This window comes from Fringilla coelebs, assembly GCF_963513975.1.
Source record: "Fringilla coelebs genome assembly, chromosome: 26".
In the NCBI taxonomy this organism is placed as follows: Eukaryota; Metazoa; Chordata; class Aves; order Passeriformes; family Fringillidae; genus Fringilla; species Fringilla coelebs.
The window spans coordinates 139,992-166,261 of NC_140052.1; the positions used below are offsets into that span (position 1 = coordinate 139,992).

A 26,270-nucleotide genomic window follows, 5' to 3' on the forward strand; every position below is an offset into this window, starting at 1 on the left:
TTTATGGGTTACTTGGGTGCGGGAGTGTTGGAATGTGGGATCCCGGGGGAGGGGGGCTAGATTTTGGACTCCTTGGGGTGCGATATGAGATCCCTGGGGAGAGGTGCCGGATTTTTGTGTGCTCGGGGCAGGGGGCTGGATCTGGGATCCCCAAAGCTGGCTGGGTTTCACATGGTGGGTGCGTTGGGGATACCACCCCCGAGGTGTCACCCACCCCTCTACCCCTCCGCCAGTGCCGGCATCTCCCGGTACTGATGCGCTCACCGGGCCCCCGGCCCCCCCCCGGCCGCCCACGGTCCCCATGGCAACGGCAGCGCCAGCCGCCCGCCGCCCACCCGCGCCCACCCACCCACCCCTCCGGGACGGGGGGGACACCCACTGTCCCCGGGCCCTGCGGCTGCCGCTGCCCTCCAGGGCGGCCCTTTGTGTGTCCCCCGCAGCAAAACCCACCCCCGCATTGTGCTGCTGGCACTGGGGGGCTTCAAGGTGCCCTTGGGGGAAGCAGGGGGGTGATTCTGTCCCGCCCCGACCTCTCCCGGGTGTTTTGCTTGGAAGGGTTGTTTGGGGTGACAGTGGTGCGGGAGGAGGGAGCTCGGTATTGGGGGGAAGAGGGGGGATTCCCCGAGGGGGAAGAGGGGAGGGCATGGATGTGGGGTCTTTGAGCAGGTCGTCTGGATACTGGGGCTGTTTAGGGGGAGAATGTGGGATCCGGAGGGGGCGCGGGTTTGGGGTCCTTTGGGGGGGTTGTGAGATTCTTGAGAGGGGTCTGGATCTGACTCCTATTGCGGGGAGTGTGGCTGTGAGTCTGGATTTGGGGTCCTTGGGGGGATCTGTCGGAGGGAGCCTGGACACAGGGCTATTTAGGGGGGGAATCCCGGGAAGGGGCGTCTGGACATGGGGCCTTTAGGGGTGGGGGCTTGGCATCCCACTGCCGTCGGTAATTTGGGATAAAGGGGTCCCGGGTCGGGGGGTCCGGTTATGGGGCCCTTGTGGAGACCAGGGGGATCCCCCCGGCGTGCGGGGGCAGCTCCGAGGTGGGGGTGCCCGCGGAGGGGGCTGGGGGGATCCCGGGCGGGGGGGCGGCGGGGGCTGTCCCGGGCTGGAGCCTCCCCCGGCCCGGCGCCTCCCCCCGCCCCCCCGCGCCGGGCGGAGCCGGAGCCGAGCGGAGCCGGTGCCGGGGCGGCTCATTGCGGCGCGGCGCGGCGGCAGCATGGCCACCACCGTGCCCTGCACCCGTTTCACCGACGAGTACCAGCTCTACGAGGAGATCGGCAAGTAAGGGCGGCGGCACCGGCCCCGGCCCCGGCTCCGGCCCTGGCCCCGGCCCCGGGGCGCGGCGGGGGCGGGGGGCGCTGCCCGGGGCTCGGGGAGCCGCTCGGTGCAGACGTGACGCATCCCCCCCCCTCCTCCCCCCCCGGGATGGGACACCCGGGACTGGCCCCCCCCGCCCCCCCCGGGACCGGCCCCCCCCAGCCCACCCCCCCGGGACCGGCCCTGCCCAGCTTCCCCCCCCCCCCGGTACTGCCCTCCCCCCGGTATTGGCCCTGCCCCCCCCAATGGCCCCCACCCCTTATACCGCCCCCCTCCTGGGGCCTTCCAGCCCTCCCCGGCAGCCCAGACCCCTCAGCTTCTCTGGGCACCCCCCTCCCCGTAGCCCCCCCTGGTCCCTCCAGCCCCCTTGCTCCCCATCCTTATGGACCCTCACCTTTAGGCTCCCCTGATCTGTCCTCATCCCCCAGCCCTGGTCACCCCAGACCCCTCCTCCATCCCTACAGATTCCCTGCAGTCCCCAATCTCCTGTCCCTAGAGACCCCCACTCAGTTCTTACAGCTGCCCTTGACCCTATGGACACTCCATCCTTACCGACCCCCCAATTCCTCCTCAACCCCCCCAATTTTTACAGATTCCCCCAGCACTCCTAATCCTGCCCCTGCCTCCTGCAGACCCCCTCAGTCCTTAAAGCCCCCTTGCCCCCATCCCCACAGACCCCTCCCCATCCTTACAGACCCCCCAGCCCCCCACATTGCCTGGTCCTTATAGATCCCTGTCCTTCCAGATGCCCCCCAAAGCTCCTACAAACCCCCACCCCCTCCAGTCCTTATAGCCCCCCCGGTCCCTTCCAAATCCTCCACCCTCCTCAATCCCCCCTCCCTAGTCCTTACAGCCCCTATTTGGACGACACCCCCCCCCCCCCCCCATTTTCCAGACCATCCTTGAGTATTTATAGGCACCTGCTCCTTTTAGATCTCCTCCCTTTTCAGGACCCCCTTTGCCCCTTACCCTGATGGATTTTCCCATCCCTCCAGCCCCCCCATTTCCATAGGCACTCCCCCATCTCCAGAGACCCCCCCTTACCCCCCCATCCTTCTCCCCCCTGGTCCTTTTAAACCATATTACCCCCATCTCCTATTAGACCCTTTTGGGCCTTATATAACTCCCCAAATCCACTCCCCCTTTGGGTCCTTACAGATTCCAGCCCTTCTGGGCCCCCCGGGCCTTAACGACTCCCAGGGCCCCTCTGGTGCCCTGAATCCCTCCAGGCCCCCCATCTGTGGCCCCCCATCGTGCCCCCCTCGGGTGGGTGTTGTGGGGAGCAGGAGAGGAGCTGTTTTGGGGGGGTTCATTTGCCCCCAGGGCCATGGGGGGTGCAGTTTCCCCCCCATGCACGGGCAGGGATTGGCTGGGAGTAAAATGAGGGGAGCGGGGAGGGGGTCAGACCCTTGGTGAGGGGGGTGCACCCCCTCGCTAGATGGGGGGAACATTTTGCAGGGGTGGCTGTAGTCCCTTTGGGGGTGCCAGCAGGGGGAACATGGTGCCAATCGGGGGCTGTTCTCTCTCTCTGCCCAAAATCCAGCCCATCCTGGTTGCCATGGCAACGTGGTCCTGTTTCCCCCTTCCCATCTCTTGGTGTAGCCTGCCAGCCATCGCGCATGTGTCCCCCCTCATCGGGGTGGGGGGGTATTGCTCTTGCCGGGGGAAACTGAGGCATGGCTCAGACCAGGACAGTGTGCCCCACTCAGGGACTGGCATCCACCATGTCCCCTGTCCTGGGGGCCACGTGGGGAAGGGTGGGTCAGGGCCCTGGGAGCCCCCCCTTTTCCTTGGTGGTGAGAGGGTCGCCACTGTTCTGGCCAGCTTGGGGCGCTTGGTGCCTGGGGACATAGGGACGTGGGGCGGTGGCAGGAGACAGCCAGGCCCTGCTTCCCTCCCAGGGCACACGTCCCACACGGCTCCCTCTCCGTGGCAGGCCTGGGGTGGTGCTGGTCCCAGCCATGTCCCCAGCCTTCCCGGGGATCTCCTCTGTGTGCCCTGAGGCTGCCTTGGCCCCCCAGCAAGGGACAGGCAGGGGATGTGCAGGGACATGGGTCCTGGAAGGGGGACAGGAGCTGATGGCACTTGAATGGGCTGCCAGTTCTTCTGCCTGGCATGGGCACAACCCTGCTTTTCTCATCTCTGTCCCTGTCCCTGGGGGGGACAGCTGGTGGCTGCCAGCTCCCCATACTCGGAGCTGGGTCCTGTGCCCCCTGCTACCACCACCGCTGTCACCACTGTCACCACCACTACCATCATCACCATCACCACCACCACGGCCACTGCTGCCATCCGGGCCACCCACTGTTCCCATGGCAACGAGCTGCCGGTGCTGGATCCTTCCTACGACCCCCCCCTCCCGCCATGCTGCGTGGCACTGAGCCCCCCCCCCCCCCCCCCATCTCCTTCCCCAGCCACCCCCCGCTGCCCCCCCAGCGCCCCCCCGGCAGGGCCCCCGTTCAGGGCCCTCCCTCCCACCCCCGAGTCGGGGTTCACCCCCTGGTGCTGAGTCACGGCGGGTGCAGCCCCCTGACCCGGGTGCTGAGTCATGGGTGGGGGCCGCCCCCGCGCCCCCCGGGCGCTCGGGGCCGTGCTGAGCCTGTCCCTCCCCAGGGGAGCCTTCTCGGTTGTCCGGCGCTGCGTCAAGCTCTGCACTGGCCATGAGTACGCTGCCAAGATCATCAACACCAAAAAGCTCTCAGCCAGAGGTAGGACCCCCAGGAGCCTGGGGCTGCCCAGCACCCCTCTGCCACCCCCGGGGGGACTCCCAGACGGGCCTGGTGCCTGGGATAGCCCCTGGTGGCCATGGCACTGTGACACCTCTGATGCCCCTGGTGCCCCGACAGCCGGGCTGCCTGTGGTGCCCGTGGCAGGTGTGACAGCTGTGACCCCAGTGGCGCCGGTGGGAGGGAGGGCTGAATGCTCCAGGGGTGGAGTCTGGCCCGGTCCGTCCCCGTTATCCCCCTGCTGCCTCCCCCGGGGCCCCTGAGGGGTGTCCTGCAGGTACACAGGTATAAGCAGATTGGGGGGGCGTGTGCACACAGGTGTGAGCCCTGTGTGTGCAGTGTGAGCTGTGTGTGCACAGGTGTGTCTTCATGGGGGTGTGTGTGATGGTGGGTGTGTGCAGAGTGAGCAGTGGGGGGTACCTGAGTGTGTGTGCACAGGTGTGTGCGTGCTTGGTGTGCAGGCAGGTGTGAGCAGAGCATGTGTCAGCCGAGTGTGCACAACAGTGTGCGAGTGTGCGCTTGCACACGAGGGTGGGCCCTGCTGTGTGTGCACATCTGTGAGCAGAGTGGGAACCTGTGGGGTGGGGTGGGGTGTGCTCACAGCTCAGCAGTGGAGGAGTACAGGTGATGCAGGTGTGGGATGTGTGACAGCGTGCGGGGGTGTGGATGTTTAGGATGTGCACCTGGATAAGAGGCAGCACAGAGTGGCACAGGGGGTGTGTGTGTTGGGTGTGTGCACACCTATGTGTGGCTGTAGCTGTGTGCACAGGTGTGAGCAGTGAGTGGTGCACACACGTGCGTGTGAGCTGTGTGCACATCTGTGCACGTGTCTGTGTGCCGTTGAGTGCAGACACATCCAGAGGTGCAGCTGCACACACAGGTACACGTGTGCACTCATACAGTGGCTGTTGAAGGCACACACACAGCGGCACACCTGCACACACCTGCACATGCAGGAACCACCTCGCACAGGGGAACAGCTGCACACTCCACATCCCATACAAACACAGGTACAGCAATGCACGTGGGGCAGCCACACACACATGTACACCTGTGCACACAGGTACAGCCACGGAGCTGTATGGCACACAGAGGTACACGCAGGTACAGCCACACACAGTCACATTCACCTGTGTGCACAACTGCAGGGCACGGACACCCACCACACGTGCACACCCACACACAGGTACAGCCACAGGTGCTTGCACACGTGCACTCCCATCTGTACCTGTGCACAGGCATGCACAGCCCCACACACAGGCCTACAGATGAACATGCACACCTGTGCACACCTGTGCACACCTGCAGCATGTGCATGCCTGTATCCACATGCACTCCCCACCCATACCTGTATGCACTTGTACACACGTGCGCACCCAGGCACACGTGCACGAGCCCACAGGTGCAGCCCCCAGCCCTGCCCCCAGTGCAAACCTGCACTCCCACAGAGCCACGTGGCTCCCACATGGGCATCTTCAGCTCCTCTGGCTGTGTTGGGCTGGGGGCAGGTGAGGGGGGTGCAGGGCAGGGCAGGTGCCCCCTGACCTCTGCCCCCCCAGACCACCAGAAGCTGGAGCGCGAGGCGCGGATCTGCCGGCTGCTCAAGCACTCCAACATCGGTGAGTGACCGGGGACACCGGGGGTGTCAGCACTGGGGACCTGGCTGGGGACACCCCGAGTGACACCTGCAGCAGCTGGGAGAGGGGACCAGAGGGTTGGTGGCGGGCTGAGACTGAGCCTGTCCCTGGCCCCATCTGGTCCCCACAGTGCGGCTCCACGACAGCATCTCCGAGGAGGGGTTCCATTACCTCGTGTTTGACCTGTGAGTGTGGCAGGAGGGGCTCGGGGGATGCTGGGGCCCCCGGGGCTCTCGGGCTGATGTGGGTTCCGGCTGTGTTTCAGGGTGACGGGCGGCGAGCTCTTTGAGGACATCGTGGCACGGGAGTACTACAGTGAGGCTGATGCCAGGTGAGCCTTCCCCCCCCGTGCACCCCCTAAAGCCCTGGACACCCCCAGCCGCCCTGCCCTGTGCCCTGGGGGCCTGCAGGGATGGGGCAGCTCAGCCAGGCAGGCAGGGGGCACCCAGCGGGAGGGGGGGCGCACCCCCTTGGCCCCTGTGTTATTGTAGCCCCTCCATCCTGCTGCTGGGTGGGGTGGGGCCCCCAGCTGGGGCACCCCCATATTCCACTTCCCCCCCATGCTCCCCCCTCTGACGCTGAGTCCTGGCACTATCGTGACCTGTGCTGGGGGGGCTGGTGGCAAGTGGGGGGCCCCAGGGCCCCTCGTGTGCTGTCCCAGCCCCCCAGTGCCCTGTGTGCCGCCGTGTGCCCCTCCCCGTGGTCTCTGGGCTTTCACAACATTGTTTCTCCCCCTCTCTCGTTCCCCCCATCTCCGCCCCCTCCCCGTCCCTGTGCCCCCCGTGCCCCTCACCTCCTCCATCCATTCCCCCATCCCTCTGTCCCTCTCGTCTCCCATCACACGTTGCTCGGGCTCTGTGCGTGTCCGTGTGTCCATCTGTGTGTCCGTCCGTCCCACCGCTGCCCTCCGCTCGCTGCCCCCACGGCCCTTGCCCTCTGTTTTGCCTCCTACACCCGTCCTTGCCCCCGATATGCCTTCTATCCTCCCATGCCCCTCTCCTGCCTCTTTCTCCCACCCCTCTACCCCCAACTTGTCCTGGCCCTCACTTCTTGCTTCCCACCCCCTTACCTCATCCCACCCTGCCAACCTGCCCCCCATTCCCACCCCCTTTACCTCATCCTGACCCCCATCCTGCCCCTGTCTCCCACCCCCTACCCCTCCATCCTGCACCCCTTCACCCCATCCCGCCCCCCTCCCACCCCCTTTGCCCTCTCCTGCCCCTACCCTGCCCCTCTCCCACCCCTAACCCTCCATCCTGCCCCCGCCCCCGCCCCCCGTTCTGTTTTGCAGTCACTGTGTCCATGAGCTCTTTGCCCGCGTTCCTCCCACCCATCACTTTGCCCCTGAGCAGAGGGAGCCGCAGGTCAGTATCTGGGGGGGGCCGGGGGGGCCATTTCCCCCTCGCTGCCCCCACCCGCGCTGCCCCCGCTTCCCGGCCCCGCTCCGCTCCTCAGGACCCCGCTCTGCTGTGGGGCTTTCTCCTCACTCTTTTTTCTCCCTGACCCCCCTTTTTTGCCCCCCCCCTCACAGGGAGGTTGCCCCCCCACTGCCCCGCTCCCCCAGCTAGCGGGGCCCCCCTTCACCCCCATTTCAGGCTCTCATCCCCTCGCTCCTTCCCTCTTTCTTTCTTGTCTCGTCTCCATCCGCCCCCCCATCCCCTGTTCCCCCCTTCCCCGTGAGTCCTGTCTGGGGGATCCCAGTGTCTGGGCGGCAGCAGGGACGGGGGGCTCCTCTGGGGGACAGGGGTGGACACAGAAGCACCACTGGGGTGGCTCTGTGCCAAGGGTGGAGCTCACCTGGTGGGCGCTGAGGGGTGACCCCCAGGCAGTGACCCCAGGTAGTGACCCCCTTGGAGTGACAACCCTGGGATGATGGCCCAGGGGTGATCCCCAAGGGATGGCTCCCAGACAGGGATGTACCCCCCAGGAAGGAGTGACACCCTCAGGGATGACCCCTCCTCAGGCAGTGACATGCCCACAGGTGTCCCCTAGGCAGTGACCCACCCCAGGTGGGACTCTCCCCAGGGGTAACCCCTCTGTATGACCCCCCCCAGGGGTGATGCCCCAGGGCTGAGCCCCCGGGCAGGGGTACAGAGGGGTTGTCATGCACACAAATCCAAGGTCACCACTTGTTCTTGTCAGTTCCCCCGGGTGCAGAGGGGCAGGGGCTGGTTTGGAGGTGCAGGCTGGGGACAGGGTGAGGCAGGTGGGGGGGCAGCGTACCTCTGACCCCTCCCATTTGCACGCAGCCACTGCATCCAGCAGATCCTGGAGGCTGTCCTGCACTGTCACCAGATGGGGGTGGTCCACAGGGACCTCAAGGTAAGTGTGTCCCCCCCACCCCTCCTCCATCCCTCTGCTCCTCTCCCCCTGCCCAGTTCTTGGGGTCCCCACAACCCGGGGTGGCCCTGCCCGGTGGGTTCTGGGGACTCACTGAGATCTTGCTGGCTTTGGGGATCCTCTCAGCTTTGAGCACTCCCATCCGCCTTTCCTGGGGATGCACACGTGTCCCCCAGTTGTGTCACGGTTCTGTGCTTCTGGGGGGGTCTCACTGCATCCCCTCCAGTTGCCATTGCCCCAGGGGGAGCGTGAGCTGTGGGGATGGGGGCATGGGGGTGGGAGCAGCTGGAGCTTGGCTGGGGGTCAGGGCAGGACATGGGAGGGACTGTGGGACACGGAGGGACAGTGGGACACAGAGGGATGGGGGGATGCTGGGATGAGGCCAGTGAGACAGAGGAAGACCCTGAGCTGGCCAAGGGGCTGTGCCATTGGCACCCTCGGCCATTGGCAGAGGGCACCCACAGCCACAGCCCCACAGCACGGGGGGCGGAGGGGCAGGACCTGGTCAATGGCAGCAGTAAGGTCCCTCTAGTTGCTGCATCCCTCCTCTCTGTCCCCTGCCGTGTCTGTGCCTGGTGCTCCCTGTGCCCCTGCAGCCGGAGAACCTGCTCCTGGCCAGCAAGTGCAAAGGGGCAGCAGTGAAGCTGGCGGACTTTGGCCTGGCCATCGAGGTGCAGGGGGATCAGCAGGCCTGGTTTGGTGAGTGCTGTTGCCCCCCTGTCCCCCACAGCCCCTGCCCACCGTGTCCTGCTCTGGGCCCCTGTGCTGTGTCTGCTGTGTCCCTGCATGTCCCCTGAGTCCCCGCTCAGTTCCTGCTGCGTCTGCCCTGTGCCCACCCCAGCCCTATCCCAAACCCACCGTGTCCCTGCCCCGTGCCCACCCCTGCCCAGCACATCCCTGCCTCGTGTCCCAGTCCCGTGTCCTGTCCTTGTGCCCCTCCCCTTGTGGCTCACCTGTCTCTCCTCACGCTCTCTCTGTCCCTGTCCCAGGATTTGCAGGCACACCTGGCTACCTGTCCCCTGAGGTGCTGCGCAAAGAGGCCTACGGCAAGCCCGTGGACATCTGGGCATGTGGTAAGAGCCAGTCCCTGCCCTGGCCCTTCTCTGCCCCATCCCAGACCTGGACCTGGTACCAATCCTGAACTCTGATCCCTGCCCAGCCCCTGCCCAGTCCCATCCTAATCCCTGCCCCATCACTGCCCAGTCCCTTTCTGATCCCATCCCACTCCCATTCTGGCACTTTCCAGACTCCATTCCAGTCTTATCCCATCTCCATCCTAGTATCACCCTCTTTCCCATCCTATTTCTGTGCCTGTCCCAGTTCCTGTTGCAGCTCTGACCCCATCCTGGGGCCATCCTGTGCCATGTGCCCGGCAGTGCCACACTGTCCCCTGTCTGTGCCATCCTGCCAGCACAGGGGACAGCCCACGCTGGGAATAATAGCTTTGTCATGGGGACACTGCAGGGCTGGAGGGAGCCAGGGGTGGTCTGGGATGCCTGCACTCCCCTGACCCCACTCTCCCTGGCCCAGGGGTCATCCTGTACATCCTGCTGGTGGGCTACCCGCCGTTCTGGGACGAGGACCAGCACAAACTCTACCAACAAATCAAGGCTGGGGCCTACGATGTAAGTGCCCGGTGCCAGGGCCCCTTAACTCCAGAACCTTCTGGGACCTACGGCTGATCTCCAGCAGGCAGAGCCCGGGGGTGGCTGTGGGCTTGTCTTTGGTGGCTAGCAGGGGATATGTGGGCACGTGGAGTCACACAGATGCCGTGGGACTGCCCCTCCTCAGCTGTCACCCCCGTGTCCCTGTGCTCCCCCAGTTCCCTTCACCTGAGTGGGACACGGTCACCCCCGAAGCGAAAAACCTCATCAACCAGATGCTGACCATCAACCCCGCCAAGCGCATCACAGCCCACGAGGCCCTCAAGCACCCGTGGGTCTGCGTAAGTGCAGGGTGTCCCCCCAAGCATGGCACCCAGCCAGTGCCCCTGGCACCTGGTGCTGACCCCCGTGTCCCCCGCAGCAACGTTCCACCGTGGCCTCCATGATGCACAGGCAGGAGACAGTGGAGTGCTTGAAAAAGTTCAATGCCCGGAGGAAGCTCAAGGTGAGGGGGCTGGTGGGGAGCTGTGGGCTGGGGATGCTGCTTATCCTCCCAGCACCACCCTGCCTCTCCATGGGGCTCTCCTGTGGGACCCCTGCCCCCCCCTGCCCCAGCACCCCTCCGTGGGGCACAGTCCCTTCCATCGGGTGTTGCAGTCCCAGTCCTGTGGGTCCCATCCTGTACCACCCCATCTGTCCCCCTCCATCTCGCCCACCCCATCCCACCCCAGCCCCTCTCCCTCGCTCACACCTTCTCTCCCCACAGGGTGCCATCCTCACCACCATGCTGGCCACCAGGAACTTCTCAGGTAAGGGGGGGCTCCCCCTGGCCGGGGGGGCCGGGGGCCGCAGTCCCCCCTCCATGCCCCCCCCCCCGGGCCGGTGCCCCCCTCTCTCTATCTCGCTGTCTTTCTCTCTTTCTCCCCTCCCTTCCTTAACCCCCCCACCCATTTTTTCCCCATCGGTGAGGACGGGGCATGTGGTTGCCAAGGTGGGGCCGGACGCGCCCCCCGCCCCACGCACACGGCAGCAGGTAGAGCCCGGTCCCCGTGTGTCCCCCCCGCCCCGCTGGCTGCGGGGGGCGACACGGGGAGGGGGACGGACAGCACCAGCCCCCCCAGGCCTGGGGCCAGGGTGATGGGCGCCCCGAGAGCTCTCGCTGGGGGGGGGGAAGGCGGGGGTCCCGGCCGCAGCCCCTGCCGCCCCCTAACAGGAGCTCCGCTCCCTCTCTCTCTCTCCGGCCCGCAGTGGGCAGACAGACCACCGCTCCTCCCACCATGTCGGCGGCCGCTGCCGGGGCCCCGCTGGGGCTGGTGGAACAAGGTAGACGCGTCCGCAAAGGGCCCCCCGGCCCCCCGGCCCCGCTTGGTCTCTGTGTGTCCCCGGATCCTTCATCCCCACGTCACCCTCTTCTCCCACCCGTCTTCTTCCCTGCCTCCCACCTCCCCAACGGGTTTCGGGTGCCCTCCTCGGAAATCGGAGCGCATGCATGGCCCCCCGGCACTGCCCCCGCAGCCTCTCCCCCGCCCCCGCTGGCACCAAGAGATGCGACTGTCCCCCTGCTGTCACCCCGCACCCGGCCCCGGGGAGGGGTCCCTGCAGCAGCTCCCACCCCCAAGGCGGGGCTGCTGAGTGCCTGACCCTGGAGGGGACACACTGGTGCCATCCCCAGGTGCACAGTGGTGCCATCCCCAGGTGCCCACAGGTGCCATCCCCAGGTGCACAGTGGTGCCATCCCCAGGTGCACAGTGGTGGCGTCCCCAGGTGCAAGCTGGTGCCATCCCCAGGTGCACACAGGTGCCATCCCCAGGTGCAAGCTGGTGGCATCCCCAGGCGCACAGTGGTGCTGTCACCAGGCACACAGTGGTGCCGTCCCCAAGTGCACACAGGTGCCATCCCCAGGTGCACACAGGTGTGCCATCCCCAGGTGCACAGTGGTGCCATCCCCGGGTGCCTATCTGGGTCAACACGGGGAGCTGGGGTGGGGGGATGATTTTTGGGTGTGCCTCCCCACTGCTCCCACCCCTCCTGCACACAGGGGGGGCACAGCGCTGCATGAAGGGGGGGGCCAACAGGCTGCATGTCCTGTGTCCCCCCGTGCCCCCCCTGCGTCCCCACCCCGCATGTGTCCCCCTGCATGTGTCCCCCCCCGGCATGTGCCTCCCCACGGCTTCTGAGAGCTGCAGCCAGTGTTTGTGGCGCCGCGAAACACTCGGCGGGTCTTAAACCACCCCACACCAAGGGCTACCACTGGCCCCCCTGCCGGGGTCCCCCTCTCCCGCCCCCCAATTTGGCTCTGGTTTAAACCCCCACCTCTCAGCGCCCGCCTGCTTTCAGAGGAGGGACCGGGACCCTTGGGGACACCCTGCTAGGGACTCCTGAGGAGACACAGGGCCACGGGGGAGGGATGTGTGGGTCATCTCCCCCTCCTTTGGTGCCGATGGGTGCCCTGCTGTCACTGGACTTGTCACCACACATCTCCCCCCAGCCTGTGATGCCAACCAGGGGAGGGGTCTCTCAGTGTGGAGGAATGACGAGGCTGCTCGAGGTGACACCCCCTGCCCTCCACACCCCCACAACCACTTGTGCCCCACCACGTCCCCATCACGCCCCATTCCCCCACTGGCCAGAGATCGTGGTAGCAGTGACAGATGCTCATACCCGTGTCCGTCCTTGTCCCCCTCCAGGGAGACAGGGGGGGCACAGGCGGCTGTCCCCGCCCCCTGTACTCAACTCATCTTTTTTATGTTCTTTTTTTATGTTTTTCCCCTTTTCCTCCTTTCCCCCCTCCCCGTTTCTCTCTTGCCCCCCTCCCCACTCCTCTCTCTCGCTTTCCTCTCTGCATTTCTCCAAGGTAAGCCAGCCCTGCCCCCCCACGTGGGGGCCACCAGGATGGGAACCCCCCTCAGCTTGGGGACACCCCCTTCCCCCAGTCTGAGGACCCACTGAGTTTGGGGACCCTTCCCTCCAGGATGGGGACACCCTGCCTGGATGGGGATCTCCATAGGTTGAGGACATCCCTCCCAGGGAGGGGACAGCTCCCCAAGGTTGGGGACCCCCCTGAGTTTGGGAACCTCCCACTAGGAGGGGGACACCTCTCAGGATGGGGATGGTCCCACAAGGTTGGAGAAACCCCTCCCTGGGTGGGGACGCTCTCCTTCCCCAAGATGGGGACCTTCCTGAGACTGGGGACTCCTCCAGGTGGGGGACACCCCTCCCAGCATGGAGAACCCCCTCAAAATGGGGATTCCCTAGGATGGGGACACCCCACCCAGCATGGGGACTCCCTCCTGTAAGGGAACACCCCCAGCATGGGGACACCCCTCAAAATGGAGCCCCCTTAGAATGGGGACACCCCTCCCTGCATGGGGACCACCCCTCTAAAATGGGGACCTCCCCCAGGATGGGGACAGCACCTTTCTGCTGTGTTCCCCCTCTCTGGCACTGGAGTGGCACGTGCTGCCAGCAGCCAGGGTGGGATCAGGCTGGGTGGCTGGGAGGAGTCTGGGTTTGGGGGGTCCTGCAGTGCCCCTCGTGCAGGGGGACACTGACACAGTCTCCCCCCGCAGCAGCTAAGAGCTTACTGAACAAGAAGGCGGACGGCGTCAAGGTGAGGGGCCTGAGGGGCCGGGGGGCCCGGGGGGGCTCCTTCCCCCCAAGGCACTGAGCCCCCCCGTCTGTCCCCTCCAGCCCCAGACCAACAGCACCAAAGGCAGCGCCGGCGTCACCAGCCCCAAGGGGACCCTCCCGCCCACCGCTCTGGTATGTGCCCCCTGCCCTGCGCCCCTAACTCCCCCATCCCATGGGATCCATCCCACAGCCCATCCCATCCCATCCCATCCCATCCCATCCGGCTGCTCCTGGGGAGGGGGTGTCCCGAGGATGGAGAGGGGTGTGCAGGACGGGGGCACAGGGGGACCCCGCCGGACAGAGCAGGTGGGTGAAGGGACAGCCCCGTGTCTCCCTCAGCCGTGGGCACAGTGACGTGGGTGAGGACACGCTCATGCAGGTGTCCCATGTAGGGACAAGGTAGGTCCAGGACACGGACACAGAGATGTTCCTGCCATGGGGACAGCAAGGTGGGTGCAGGATGAGGGCATGAGGATGGGAACAAGGTGGGTGCAGGGTACGGGCACAGGTGCCCCATAATGGGGACAAGACACAGGCAGGAGGAGCCTGGTGACACAGATGGACAGGTGGGTGGAGGGCTGGGGTGGGGACGCCCTGCAATGCCAATGGCAAGGCAGGTGCAGGTCACAAGGATGGGGCTGCTGACCTCGCAGGTGAGGTAAGTGCAGGATCCAGACACGGGACTGCCCAGCTGGCACAGTAAAGTAAAGGCATGGCTGTCTGGAACAGCAGGTGCAGGATTTGGGGGTGCTGTGGCAAGGTAGGTGCAGGATGTGGGTGCAGGTGTGCCCATTGTGATCTTTATGGCACAAGGGGTGCAGCACAAGGTACAGGCAGGGTGATGCCCAGCTGGCACAGAGTGCCATGCACTGGGGAAGGTGTGCCTGGCTGGTCAGTGAGTGCAGGATGTGGAAAAAAGGGTGCCCACATGGTGAGGGTGGGATGGGCAGCAGGAAGCTGTGGACGGAGGTGCTCAGGATGTGGGTGCTGAGATGCTCAGGATCCAGACACAGAGACAGCTGGGATGTAACCCAAGGGATGCTTGGGATGCAGGCACAGCAGTGGCCTGGGTGCCAGCTGAGGGATACGCAGGGATATGGGCAGTGCTCGGGATGCAGGCAGCAGGATGGTTGGGATTCAGGCACAGGGATGCCCAGGATGCTCAGATGCATGGTGAGTGGAGCCCCTTGGCACCGGGATGCAGGACAGGGGCACAGAGCTGCCCCGCAGCCCAGCCCAGCCCAGCCCATCCTTTTGGCCTCACTGCGTCTCTCCCCTGGCTCTGCCCACCTCTTTCCCCCCTTTCTTCCCCCTCCATGTCTGTGAATTAAACCATTTGGCTTTGCTGGACTAATGACTCTCTGCTTCTCTCCCCCCTCTCTATCCCCTTCCCAAACCCGGTCTGGGTCTCTCCTCGCCCCTGTCCACGTGCTGCTCAATCCGTCGTCCCCCCTCGTTGTCCCCTCCGGGCTCTCGCTTCCCCCACCCCGCCTGTCTCTCTCCCTTCTCCTGTAGGAGCCTCAAAGTACCGTAATCCATAACCCCGGGGACGGCGCCAAGGTACCGCTGCCCGCCCTCCGCCTCCATCCCCCCGCATCAGCCATGGCCGGGGGGGTGACAGGAGCGCGGGGGCCGCGGGGACAGCGGGGTCCCCCCGCGGCGTCCGGCACCGCCGGGGTCCTGCCGAGCCCCGGCCGGGCTCGTCCCCCCTCCCCGTCCCCCCCGGGGCCAGGTCTGACCCCCTGTTTGTGTCTCCCCCCCACCGCCGCCGCCCCGCGAGCAGGAGTCCTCTGACAGCACCAACACCACCATCGAGGATGAGGACACCAAAGGTGACGGGCGTGGGGGCGGCTGGGGTGCACTGGGTTGCACTGGGATGCACTGGGAGGGAGCTGGGATGCACCGGGTGGTGCTGGGATGCATTGGGTTGCACTGGAATGGCACTGGGATGCACTGGGAGGGTCTTGGAATGCACTGGGGTGGTGCTAGGATGGCACTAGTATGCATTGGGGTGCACTGGAATGGTACTGGGATCACCTGGGATGGCTTCAGGATGCACTGGGATGGCACTGTGATGGACAGTTGTGGAATGCACTAGGATGGCACTAGGATGCATTGGGATGCACTGGGAATGTGTTAGAATGCACTGGGGTGGAGCTGGGACGTGCTGGGATGACACTAAGATGCACTGGGTGCACTGGAATGGCACTGGGATGGCACTGGCATAGCACCAAGATGCGTTTGGTTCACTGGGATGCACTGGAGCAGCACTGAAATCCATTGGGATGGAGCTGGGGTGGCGCCAGGATGCATTGGGGTGCACTGGAATGGCACTGGGATACACTGGGACGGTGATGGGATGCACTGGGATGGCACTGGAATGCACTGGGATGGCGCCAGGGTGCGTTGGGGTGGCACTGAGGATGCACTGGGAGCGTGCTGGATGGAATGCATTGGAATAGAGCTGGGATGCATTGGCATTAGGATGCCTTGGATTGCGCCAGAATTGCACTGGGATGAACTGGGGTGGACTGGCATGGCACCAAGATGCAGTTGGTGCACTGTGATGTGCTGGGGCAGCACTGGAATGCACTGGGCGGGATTTGGGATGGCAGCAGGATGCATTGGGATGGCACTGGGACATTTCTGGGATGCACTGTGAGAGTGTTCAAACTCACTGGAATTGATCTGGGGTGTGAATTGACTGGGCTGACACCAGGATTCACTGAGGTGGCACCAGGATGCACTGGGAGCATGCTGGGGTGCACTGGGAGGGTACTGGGAGGCGTTGGGGTGCACTTGGATGGAAATGGGATAGATTGGGACATGCTGGAATGGCCTTGGAATGGCAGCTGGGGTTAGTTAAAAGGGCACTGGGATGGCATCAGGATGCACTGCAATGATACTGGGACATACTGGGATGGTACCAAGAGGTGCTCTGGGTAGAACTGGGATGTACTGGGACAGCAGGGAGACAGAGCGTTTGCACTGAGATGTGGTGAGAAGTCACTGACACAAACTGGAGTGTACTGGGACATACTGGGATGGAAATGGGCGGTGTTGGAGTACACAGAGGTGGCACTGGGATCGCTAGGAGGGCACAGGAGTGACGTTGAGATGCACTGGGACAAACTGGGGTGTAGTGGAGTGGCACTGAGGTGGTTGGGGCACATTAGGGTGACAAAAGAATGGACTGGGGAGTGCTGGGATACAGTGGAATGGTACTAAGATTAATTGAGATGCACTGGATGGAACTGGGGGATACTGGAATGGTGCTGGGACGCACTGGGATGCACTAGAATAACACTGGGACACAGAGATTGGCACAGAGATGCAGTGAGATGTTACTGGGATGCACCTGGGCAAACTGGAGTGTACTGATATGCTCTGGAATAGCACTGGGAGATACTGGGATGAACTGGGCTGTGTTGGAATGCACTGAAGTGGCACTGGGATGGAACTGGGGTGAACTGGAATATACTAGAAGGGCATTGGGACACAGTAGGTTGGCACTGGGTTGCACTGAGATGCAGTAGGATGTCTCTGGAGATGTACTGGTGTAAACTGGGATATGTTGGGATGCCCTGGAAAGGTATTGGAACGCTCTGGGATGTGTCTGAGATGTAGTGGAATGGAGCTGGAATGCACTAGAGTGCACTGGGCTGGCACTGGAATGCAGTAGGGTTGAACTGGGGTGTATTGGAATGCACTGGGCTGGCACTGGGATGCACTGGGATTCATCCGAGCACACGAGCAGCTCTGGGATGCACTAGGATTGCACCGGGTTGTATCAGGATGCATGGAACTGGGAAGCTACTGGGGTGCACTGGAATGGCACTGAGACACAGTGGGATGGCACTGGGAAACACCAGTATGAACTGGCTGTTCTGGGATGTGCTAGAATGGCAGTGGGATGTACTGGACTTGAAGGAGTGGTGCTGGGAGGCACTACTGGGACAGGCTGAGCAGGCACTGGGATGCTTGAGCATGCTGGGATGGCCCTGGGATGGCAGGGGTGGCACTGGGCTAGCAATGAGACGTGCTGAGAGGATGATGCCAGTACTGCTGTGGCAGAGCTGTGGGGGTCCTGGGAGCACAGTGGTCCCTATCTGTCCCCAAGGGGTGTCTGTCTGTCCCCATAGTTTCTGTGTCTGTCCTCGAGGTCCCTGTGTCTGTCCCTGTGGTCTGTCCTGTCTGCCCTCATGGTTGGTCTGTCTGTGCCAGGGTCCCTGTGTTTGTCCCCATGGTCCATCCCCATGGTCTGTCTGTCTGTCCCCAAGGTTTTTCTGCCCCCAAGGTCTGTCTGTCTGTCCCTGTGTCTGTCCCCAAGCCTCCCCTCCTGTCCCATGTCCACCCCCCCACGGTGTCGCCAGGGGCTGGGGCGGTGGCGGTGACAGTGGCGTGCCCCCAGCCCGCAAGCAGGAGATCATCAAGATCACGGAGCAGCTCATCGAGGCCGTCAACAACGGCGACTTCGAGGCCTACGCGTGAGTGGGGCGGGGCCGGGCGGGGCGGGGCGGGGCCAAGTGGGGTGGGGCAAGGCGGGGCCACTCTCACCTGCTGCCTGCAGGAAGATCTGCGACCCGGGGCTCACCTCCTTTGAGCCCGAGGCACTGGGCAACCTGGTGGAGGGGATGGACTTCCACCGTTTCTATTTCGAGAACTGTGAGTACCCGAGCTGCCCGTGCCACCTGCCCGTCCTCTCCTGTCCAGCCCAGCCCGATCCCTCCGGCCTCCTTCACTGTCCTGGCTCTTGCCCACTGCCTGCCCATCCTGGTCACCTCGCCTGCGTGTCCCCAGCCCTCCCCTGCTGGGCCATCTGCCCCCACCTCTGCCCCATCTCCTGCCCATTCTCTGTCCCCATCCTAGTCCCCATCCCTGCCTGTTTCCTGCCCCATCCCTGTCCCCATCCCTGCCCCTTCTCTGCCCCTTCCCCTGCCCATTCTCTGTCCCCATCCCTGCCTGTTTCCTGTCCCCATCCCGGTCCCCATCCCTGCCTGTTCCCGTGCCCGTGCCAGCCCCGCTCTCCTCGCCGCCCCGCAGTGCTCTCCAAGAACAACAAGCCGATCCACACGACCATCCTGAACCCGCACGTGCACGTTATCGGCGAGGACGCGGCGTGCATCGCCTACATCCGCCTGACGCAGTACATCGACGCGCAGGGCCGGCCCCGCACCAGCCAGTCCGAGGAGACCCGGGTCTGGCACCGCCGCGACGGCAAGTGGCAGAACGTGCACTTCCACGGCTCGGGGGCCCCCGTGGCCCCGCTGCAGTGAAGGTGAGCCCGGGCTCGGCCTCGGCGGTTCGGGGACCCGTGGCGGTGGCTGACGGCGGTGTCCCCGCAGAGCTGGCGGTGGCTGTCCTGGTTCCAGCCCGATGGAGACGGCGATGGGAGCCGAGGCGGCAGCCGGAGCTGCGGCCCCCCGAGCACGCGTCCGCATGCCTGTCCCCCCTACCCCGGCCCCGCTCCCCCCTCCGGTGCCTGTGTTTGCAGAAAACAAAAAGACAAAAAAAAAAAAAAAAAAAAAAAAAAGCCAAAATGATGAAGACCACAAAAAAAAAAAAAAAAAAGGAGAAAAAAAAAAAAGGGGGAAAACCCACCCCAGTCCCAAACCCCCACCCACACCCCCAAACCCAACCCAGCCGCTCGGCCACAGGCGAGGGCGCTGGGGGGCTCAGCCCCCCCCCTTGGCCCGTCTCTGCTGGGGGGGAAGGGGGGTCCCGGCCCCCCTCCCGGCTGTGCTCGTGGCGTGTTGCTGTCGCTGGTGGTGGATGTTGTTCTTTGGGCTCCGCTTTGCTCTGTCCTGCCCCAGCCCCTGTACATAGAGAGAGCTATTTATTTTTGAATTCCCACGGGGGTCCCCAGCAACGGGGGGCTGCCAGGGGGTGAGTGAGGTGGGGGGGACACGCAGAGACTCTCTCCCCTCCAGCCCAGTCCAGTGCCTCCCCAGGAGTGCTGCCCCTGGGCACTGCTGTGCGGGGAACACGGGGGTGCCTTGGGGAGGGTCCACCAGGGGCACCCCCGTGTCCCCACCCCGCCGCTCCCCACCCCAGCACCCCCTGTCACAGGTGCCAACTCGGGGTGCTGGCAGGTCCTGGCAGGGGGGATGTGGGTGCCACGTCAGGGGGCAGAGGGCAGCTGGGGGGCGTTGGGTTCGGGGTGGGGGGCTCAGGACGATCCAGCCAGCACTGACGCAGCATCGAAAGCACTTTAGACTAAGAGAATGGGTCTCTTAGGGGGCACAGGCTGCTCCGCCGGGCACCCCAGCACGGGGCACCGGCAGCACACCCTGCACCCCCCTCCCACGGCCAGCACCCGGGGGGACCCGGCACCCCCAGCCCCCCAGCCCCGGGGAGGCTCCACTCCACGCCAGGCACTCCCCACCCATTCCCCAGGGCATCCCCACCACGCTGAGGGCTGGTTTTGGCTGGGGGGGGGGGGCGGGGCGGGGGATATTAATTATTTTTTAATTATTCTGATGATTTCTCTGCATGCCCTTTGCGCGGGAGCAACCCTCGGGCGCTAACGCTGTATGTTGAGGAGCTGAGCTGTTCCTGTCCCATGAATGCTGGTGGATCGTTGCCAAATTTTTCTCCTTCCTCCCCTTTTCTCTCATTCTTTTTCTGTCTCCCCCTCCCCAGCATATCCCCCCCATGCCCCTCCCCCCAAAAAAAACCCTTTGTCTTTTCTTTCTGAGCCTTGTAAGTGTAAAAGATGACTCTGATTTCGTTTTTGTCTCGGGAAAACTGCAAATAAATTATGAGGAAAAACCAATGATCATTAAAGTAAGAGATGGAGAGAAGGAAGGCCAGGTGCATCCATCCCTGCTGGGGGGCCCAGGACGTGTCTGTCTGAAACCCCACCCGGGACACCGCAGAGAGGAGCGGGGCTGCAACTGCCAAAGATGAGAGCAACAGGGAACAACTGCCAAAGACACTTTATCCCCTGGCCGTGCAGCCAGGGCACAGAAACAACCCCAGGTACAGCCCAAGCCCAACCTTTCCCTTCCCAGCCAGGAGGAGGACGAGGCAGCGAGGGCTGCTGGGCCCTGGCGGGTGCTGAGCCCCCCACCCTGGCTGAGGGAGCAGGGCAGGGGCTCTCAGCTGCAGGGGGGTGAGCTCCCCCCTCCCCAGCACCAGGACACAGCTCCGGGCTCAGAGTGTGGGGAGGGGCTGCCCAGGGAGGCAAAGAGCACCCCCCACCCAAGAAACCTCCTTCCCTTCCCCCTTGTCCCACCCCCCAGCTCACCCTTAGGACACAAATACATAAAAGCTGCCTGGGCTGGCAGCAGGGGCTCTGCCTGCCCCCTCAGCCCCCCGGCCAGCAGTGGGGGGCTCCTCCAGGCTCAGGGGGCTGTGAAGGCAGGGGAGTGCGTGGCCAGGTGCCCCCTGGTCCCAGCCATCACAGGGACAGCGAGGGTGGGGGGTCTTCGGTGTGACCACCCCCCGGGTGCTGGCCCGGTGCCAGCCTTGGTGTCCCCGCAAGGTGGAGAACAGTCACATCAGCCCAGGGGGCTGAGGACCCCCGGCCCAGCCCCAGGAACAGCCCTGGGGGGGCTGTGGAGGGGGGTGCAGGGCTGGTGGTCCAGAGGTGGAGACCCCGGGCTCCACGTCACATGATTTCACAGCAGGAATTCTGCTTTCGGGCCTAAGAAGAGAAGGAAAACCATCTGTGAAGCTCCCTGGGGTTCTGGGGGTCCCAGGGCCACCCACCTGGGGTCCCACACAGCCCCGAGGAGGCCAAAGCACAGAGGCTGATGGCCCGGAGGCTCCTGCGCTTGTGGCCAGAGCTGGCGCCAGGAGCTGGGCTGGGCAGGGTGCAGGACACCCCAGGGAGGGGCTGGGGGCTCTGGGGCTGGGGCTGGGGGCTCTGCAGCTGGGGCTGGGGGCTCTGCAGCTGGGGGCTCTGCAGCTGGGGCTGGGGGCTCTCCGGCTGGAGCACCAGGCTCCCTCCAGGCCCAAAGCCTGCAGCAGCAGGGGGGATCCCTGCCTGCCCCCCTGAGCTGTGCCCCCCAAGGATGACCACCCTCCCTCCCAGCCCCCTCAGGGAGGGCTCACCCTCCACACCCACCGTTTTGTAGAAGGCTTTGGACTGTGCCCCCAGCACCTCCGACTTGGAGACCAGGTCGTCCAGCTTCTCCCCACGCTCCAGCAGTGATTCCATGGTGTTGTGCTGCCGGGAAAGGTGTGCTCAGCCCCAGCCCCAGCCCCAGAGCGGCCTGCAGCACGAGGTGGAGGTGCCACCACCCCTCACCCCCTTCCTAGAGCCCTGTGCTCGTGTCCTGCCAGCTGGGAAAAGCCCAAGGAGGAAAAAGGGGGGAAGGCAAAAGAGGGAAGAGAAAAGGGAGCTCCCACCCCAGGGAGGTCTCTGGGGAATGGCCTGGGGGGCTCTACCCTGCCCCACAAGGTGCCCCAGGGCCCCCCAGGCCTGCCAGGCACCAGCAGCCAGCCCTGCAGCTCACCAGGATGATTTTGGTCTCGTCCAGCTCGGCCTGCACTCGGGTCATGGGGTCAGCATCACGGGGGTTCTGGGGACAAACAGCACGGTGACAGTGCTGGCACCAACACGGGGACACCAGGGGGGCACAGGGTCCCAGCAGGTGCCAGTGCTGCCCAGATACCTCCCCTGCCATTTCCAGGGCTGGGGCAACACAGGAACCCTGTCCTGTGCCCTGCAGCAGGTCCATACCTGGTATTTGCTGAGGTAGCCATCCAGGGCAGAGTAGCTGATGGTGGCAGGCGACCCTGAGGGCCAGTCCATCTTGCTGACCTGCCTGGAGAACTCCTCCAGCACCTGCCAGGTGAGGAAGCAGCAGTTAGGAGCCACAGCGTGGGGCCACGGTGGCTGGAAGGGTTTTGCTCATCAAAATAGGAGATCTGGAGATTCTGGGGAAGGGACCCCACAGCCCATCCACAGCCCTGCCGTGGCAGGGACAGAGCTGGGGAGTGTGTCCAGAGGGGAACAGAGACAGGAGCAGAGCTGGGGAAGGGGCTGGAGTGTGTCCAGAGACAGGAGCAGAGCTGGGGAAGGGGCTGGAGTGTGTCCAGAGGGGAACAGAGACAGGAGCAGAGCTGGGGAAGGGGCTGGAGTGTGTCCAGAGACAGGAGCAGAGCTGGGGAAGGGGCTGGAGCCCCAGGAGGAGATGTCAACAAACAGTCTTGGCAAGCAATGCCCAGGCCAAGGTGGCCAGCCCTGAGTGCCCAAAAGCCCTTGTGTGCCAGGGCAGGGAGGCTGGAGGAGCCCTCACCTTGTCCAGCAAGGTGAAACAAACCCTCTGGGGATACTCATTGTCCGCAATCACCACTCCAGCCAGCCCGTCGCTCCGCACATACACGTGGCACAGGTACTCTGCCAAGGAAACTCCTGTCAGGGAGGCAGCAGCCCCCCAAACCCTCCCCAGCACCCAAGGAAGCTCCTGTCAGGGTGGGAGCAGCCCCCCAAACCCTCCCCAGCACCCAAGGAAACTCCTGTCAGGGAGGCAGCAGCACCCCAAACCCTCCCCAGCACCCAAGGAAGCTCCTGTCAGGGTGGGAGCAGCCCCCCAAACCCTCCCCAGCAGCCAAGGAAGCTCCTGTCAGGGTGGGAGCAGCCCGCCCAGGCTGTTGCAGCCCCCAGGCTCTGTTTGGGGGTGCCTTTTCCCGGGGGGCAGGGAAGCTCTCACCTTGCTCCTTGACGGAGGCCCTGCTGCCCAGCGCCGAGCGCTCCGCGATCAGCTGGCTGGTGAAGGTCATGAACTCCTGCACGCTGTGGGGACAGGGCAGGGCTGGGGACACTGTGGAGCCAGCTGTGCCACAGCCCCCGCTGTGCTGGCTAACAGACCCTGCCCCTGCCCCCCAGGAGTGGCACCTCCAGGCAGCCAGAGCCCCCCGGCGCAGTGACAGCCTCTGCCCTTGGGCTGAACCTGCTTTTTGGGTATTTAGAAAGCAAAACCAGCACTGAACCTGGCTCTGCCTGGCCAGCACCTGGTGACCAGCTGCAGCGTGGCCCCAGCTGGGCTGGGAGGGCTGTCTGACCCCCCAGGCACTGCGAGTCACAGCTAAGGAACATCCCTAAGCCAAACTTGCTCTAAGTTGGGAACATTCCTGAGCCCAGGCTCAGGCCCGTCCAACAGGCTCCTCAGTGAGCCCTCAGCATCCCACAGCAAGGGAAAGGAGGCCAGAAATAATGAGCAGGAGTCAAATCAAGCTGTTTCCAGGACACCCCATCCTGGGCAGGCTGGGATTATGTGAGGCAACACAGTGCCCAGCCCAGCTGGGAAACCCCAGGAAGGGATTTTCACCGGGGTACAGAGCTCACCAAACCCCAGGGAGGGGGACAGCTCCTGCCTGGGAGGTGATGGGTGCCAAGGAAACCTCCCTGGGCACAGACTGGTGTGGCTGACTGGTTTTCTGACGGCCTCCCACTGCAGGGAGCAGCTCCAGAGGGGAAACTGCCTCCCAGTTTGCATCCCTTGAGGGGTCTGCACTGCTCCCAGCCCAGACACCAGCTGCACAGAGGGGGAGCACAGACAGCTCTCCCCACGTGGAGGGCCCTGCTGCCAGCCCCAGGGTTTCACACACACCATGGAAAAACCATCCAGGACCCTGAGTCCAGCCAGGTGCCAGCTGGGTGCCAGGATGCGTCCCCAAGGGCTGATGATCTCCACTGGGAATTCTGGTTTTATTTCCCAGGGTTCTGGAAGGAAGTGGGCACTCAGTGCCTCCCTCTGCTCCCTGACCCTGCCCAATTCCTTGGCAGGAGCTCAGCCCAGCCCTGTGCTCCTGCCCAGCAGGTTCCACAGCTCTGCTAACCCTAACCCAGACCCAGCTCTCCAAACCCCAGCTGAACACACCCCAGACATCACACCTGGCCCAAGCACCAGACCCCGGGAGCAGCTGCTGTCAGCAGGGCTGACAGGCACTGACCCCCTCCCCAGAATCCCAGAGCTTTCCCTGGGCACAGACACGGCCTGCTGGGGGGAGCCCACGGGGATTTCTGGGGATTTGGGGGAGCAGGAGCTGTGTTTGGGCCTGAGCTGCACATCTGGCCAAGAAAGAGCTTTGTCAGCCAGTCCTGCCCCAGCCCTTCCCCTTCGCCCTGCAATCACAGAGCCCAGCCTGCCTGGGGCTCCACAAAACCTTGGCACGGAGAGTTTGGGTCCCAGAGGAACGTCCCAACTGCTCTGCATGTCCCACAGCTCCAGGGGCTTCTCAGGAGCTGCTGCAGCCCCCTGCCCCCGTGGGCTGGCCCCTGGGGCTCAGCCAGCTCCCCCGGAGCCCCTGGGACAGCCTGAGCAGGGTTCTGGGGGCTGGGGGAGCTCCCTGGGCCCTGACTGCATTGCCTGGCTGCACGGGAGATCCGTGGGGTCACCCTGCTGCCTGTTAGGGTCACCCTAACCCTAACCCTGGGGCCCCAGGAGCTCCACTCCATTCCTGAGGCTGACCCAGCACTCCAAGTGCTGCAGCAGGTCCGGGGAGCAGCTCTGGGGTATTTCCCCCAGGAAAAGCCTCTCCCTGCTGCCCCTGCCGCCCCAGCGGGGCAGAGCCCCCCCTGCCCGAGGGGCTCCCCAGCAGCACCCCCGGGCCAGGCTGCCCAGCCCCACCTGGATCTCTGGAAGAAGTTGAAGGTGGACACGTCGTAGGCAGCTTTGAGCAAGTGCACTTTGGGGTCACCCTTGTAAAGGACACTTAGGCTGTAGAGCCTCATGGCGGCGGCTCGGGGGGCCTGGGGAGAGCAGGGCTTGGGCTGGGGGGGGCCAGGACACCTGGGACCCCCCTGGGGCTCCCCCCGACCCCCCTGGGGCTCCCCCAGACCCCTCTGGGGCTCCCCCAGACCCCCCTGGGGCTCCCCCAGACCCCTCTGGGCTCCCCCAGACCTCCCTGGGGCTCCCCCAGACCCCTCTGGGCTCCCCCAGACCCCCCTGGGGCTCCCCCAGACCCCCTGGAGCACCCCCAGACCCCTCTGGGCTCCCCCAGACCCCTCTGGGCTCCCCCAGACCCCCGTGGGGCTCCCCCAGACCCTCCTGGAGCTCCCCCAGACCCTCCTGGAGCTCCCCCAGACCCCCCTGGAGCTCCCCCAGACCCTCCTGTCCATCCAGGCCCCCAGAGTCCCCCCTGGCTCCTCACCCTGACCCCTGCCCAGCCAGGCCAGCCCAGCCCAGTACAACCCACCCCATTATAACCCAGTATAACCCAGTATAGCCCAGTAAAACCCACGGGTACAGCCCAGTTTAACCCAGTATAACCCACCCCAGTATTAACGCAGCCCCTCCACCCAGAGCATCGTGGCCACTCCCCAGTACAAGCCACTGCAACCCAGCCCTCGGCCCCCGGGAAGCCCAGCTGCCCCCGGGACCCCCCGGGACCCCCCGGTACCGACGCGGCGGTCGCGGCTCAGCGCGGGCGGCGGCCGGGCGGCGATGGGCGCGACCCGGAAGTGGAACACGGCCGCCGGAAGTGCCGGTGCTGCCACGGGACGCTTCCTGCCCTGCGCACGCGCCAAACTCGCTCCGCCCCCTCAGCCTGCTGGCCAATCAGCGCCCGCCTCCCCGCATTCCGGTGTCAGCCGGGCGACCAATCAGCGCCGCCCGAGGAGCGGCGCTCGTTCCTCGGAGCGGACAGCAGGGGGCGCTGTGCCCGGCGGGGCCGCGGGGGCGGGGCCCGCTCGGCTCCGTGGGGCGGGGTCTCTCCGTGGGGCGGGGTCTCGCCGTGGGGCGGGGTCTCTCCATGGGGCGGGGTCTCTCCGTGGGCCGGGGGTCCCTGTGTGGGCCGGGGGTCCCTGTGTGGGCCGGGGGTCCCCTGCGAGGGGCCCTGTCCCCGTGGTGTGGTGACCCTCCCTGAGAAGCGGGAGCAGCCTCCGCCAGGTGCTGGGGGCTGCCCTGGGGAGTGGGGACCCTTCCATGGGGCGGTTCTGCCCCGCGGTGGGGACCCCTCCATGGTGGGGGCGTAGGGGCTGAACCCCCCGCGGGTTTCGGACCCCTCAGAGATGTGGGGAGCCCTCGCGGGTGGTGACACAGGGGCAGGGCTGCCAGGGCCCTCCTGTG

The 26,270-nt window shown here is 65.0% G+C and overlaps 2 protein-coding genes across 14 annotated transcripts; one reads left to right on the forward strand and one right to left on the reverse strand.

Annotated features, from left to right (window-relative positions):
- The first annotated feature begins 1,168 nt into the window (after positions 1 to 1,168).
- Positions 1,169 to 19,096, forward strand: CAMK2B (calcium/calmodulin dependent protein kinase II beta). 11 transcript variants are annotated; one of them, XM_084221675.1, is made up of 20 exons: positions 1,169 to 1,275; positions 3,925 to 4,019; positions 5,597 to 5,656; positions 5,805 to 5,859; positions 5,940 to 6,005; positions 7,924 to 7,996; positions 8,611 to 8,713; positions 9,004 to 9,087; positions 9,545 to 9,639; positions 9,837 to 9,959; positions 10,040 to 10,123; positions 10,385 to 10,427; positions 10,867 to 10,941; positions 13,188 to 13,228; positions 13,309 to 13,380; positions 14,764 to 14,808; positions 15,032 to 15,080; positions 17,660 to 17,735; positions 17,819 to 17,913; positions 18,292 to 19,096. In XM_084221675.1, the coding sequence occupies exons 1-20, from the start codon at positions 1,211 to 1,213 to the stop codon at positions 18,522 to 18,524; spliced, it is 1,632 nt and encodes a 543-aa protein (XP_084077801.1). In that variant the 5' UTR covers positions 1,169 to 1,210; the 3' UTR covers positions 18,525 to 19,096. The 11 variants fall into 11 exon arrangements, with proteins under 11 accessions (XP_084077801.1, XP_084077804.1, XP_084077811.1 ...); XM_084221678.1 differs by having other exon boundaries at positions 13,191 to 13,228; XM_084221685.1 differs by lacking the exon at positions 13,309 to 13,380 and having other exon boundaries at positions 13,191 to 13,228; positions 17,897 to 17,913.
- Positions 19,097 to 20,495: 1,399 nt separating this feature from the next.
- YKT6 (YKT6 v-SNARE homolog) lies at positions 20,496 to 25,670 on the reverse strand. Of its 3 annotated transcripts, none has more exons than XM_084221912.1 (8): positions 25,603 to 25,670; positions 24,831 to 24,952; positions 22,911 to 22,993; positions 22,497 to 22,597; positions 21,938 to 22,042; positions 21,711 to 21,776; positions 21,320 to 21,421; positions 20,496 to 20,896 (listed from the first exon to the last, which is right to left on the reverse strand). In XM_084221912.1, exons 2-8 carry the CDS (start codon positions 24,932 to 24,934, stop codon positions 20,861 to 20,863), a joined length of 597 nt encoding a protein of 198 aa, XP_084078038.1. In that variant the 5' UTR covers positions 24,935 to 24,952; positions 25,603 to 25,670; the 3' UTR covers positions 20,496 to 20,860. The 3 variants fall into 3 exon arrangements, with proteins under 3 accessions (XP_084078038.1, XP_084078039.1, XP_084078040.1); XM_084221913.1 differs by having other exon boundaries at positions 25,607 to 25,664; XM_084221914.1 differs by having other exon boundaries at positions 24,831 to 24,901; positions 25,603 to 25,652.
- Between the last annotated feature and the right edge of the window lie 600 nt (positions 25,671 to 26,270).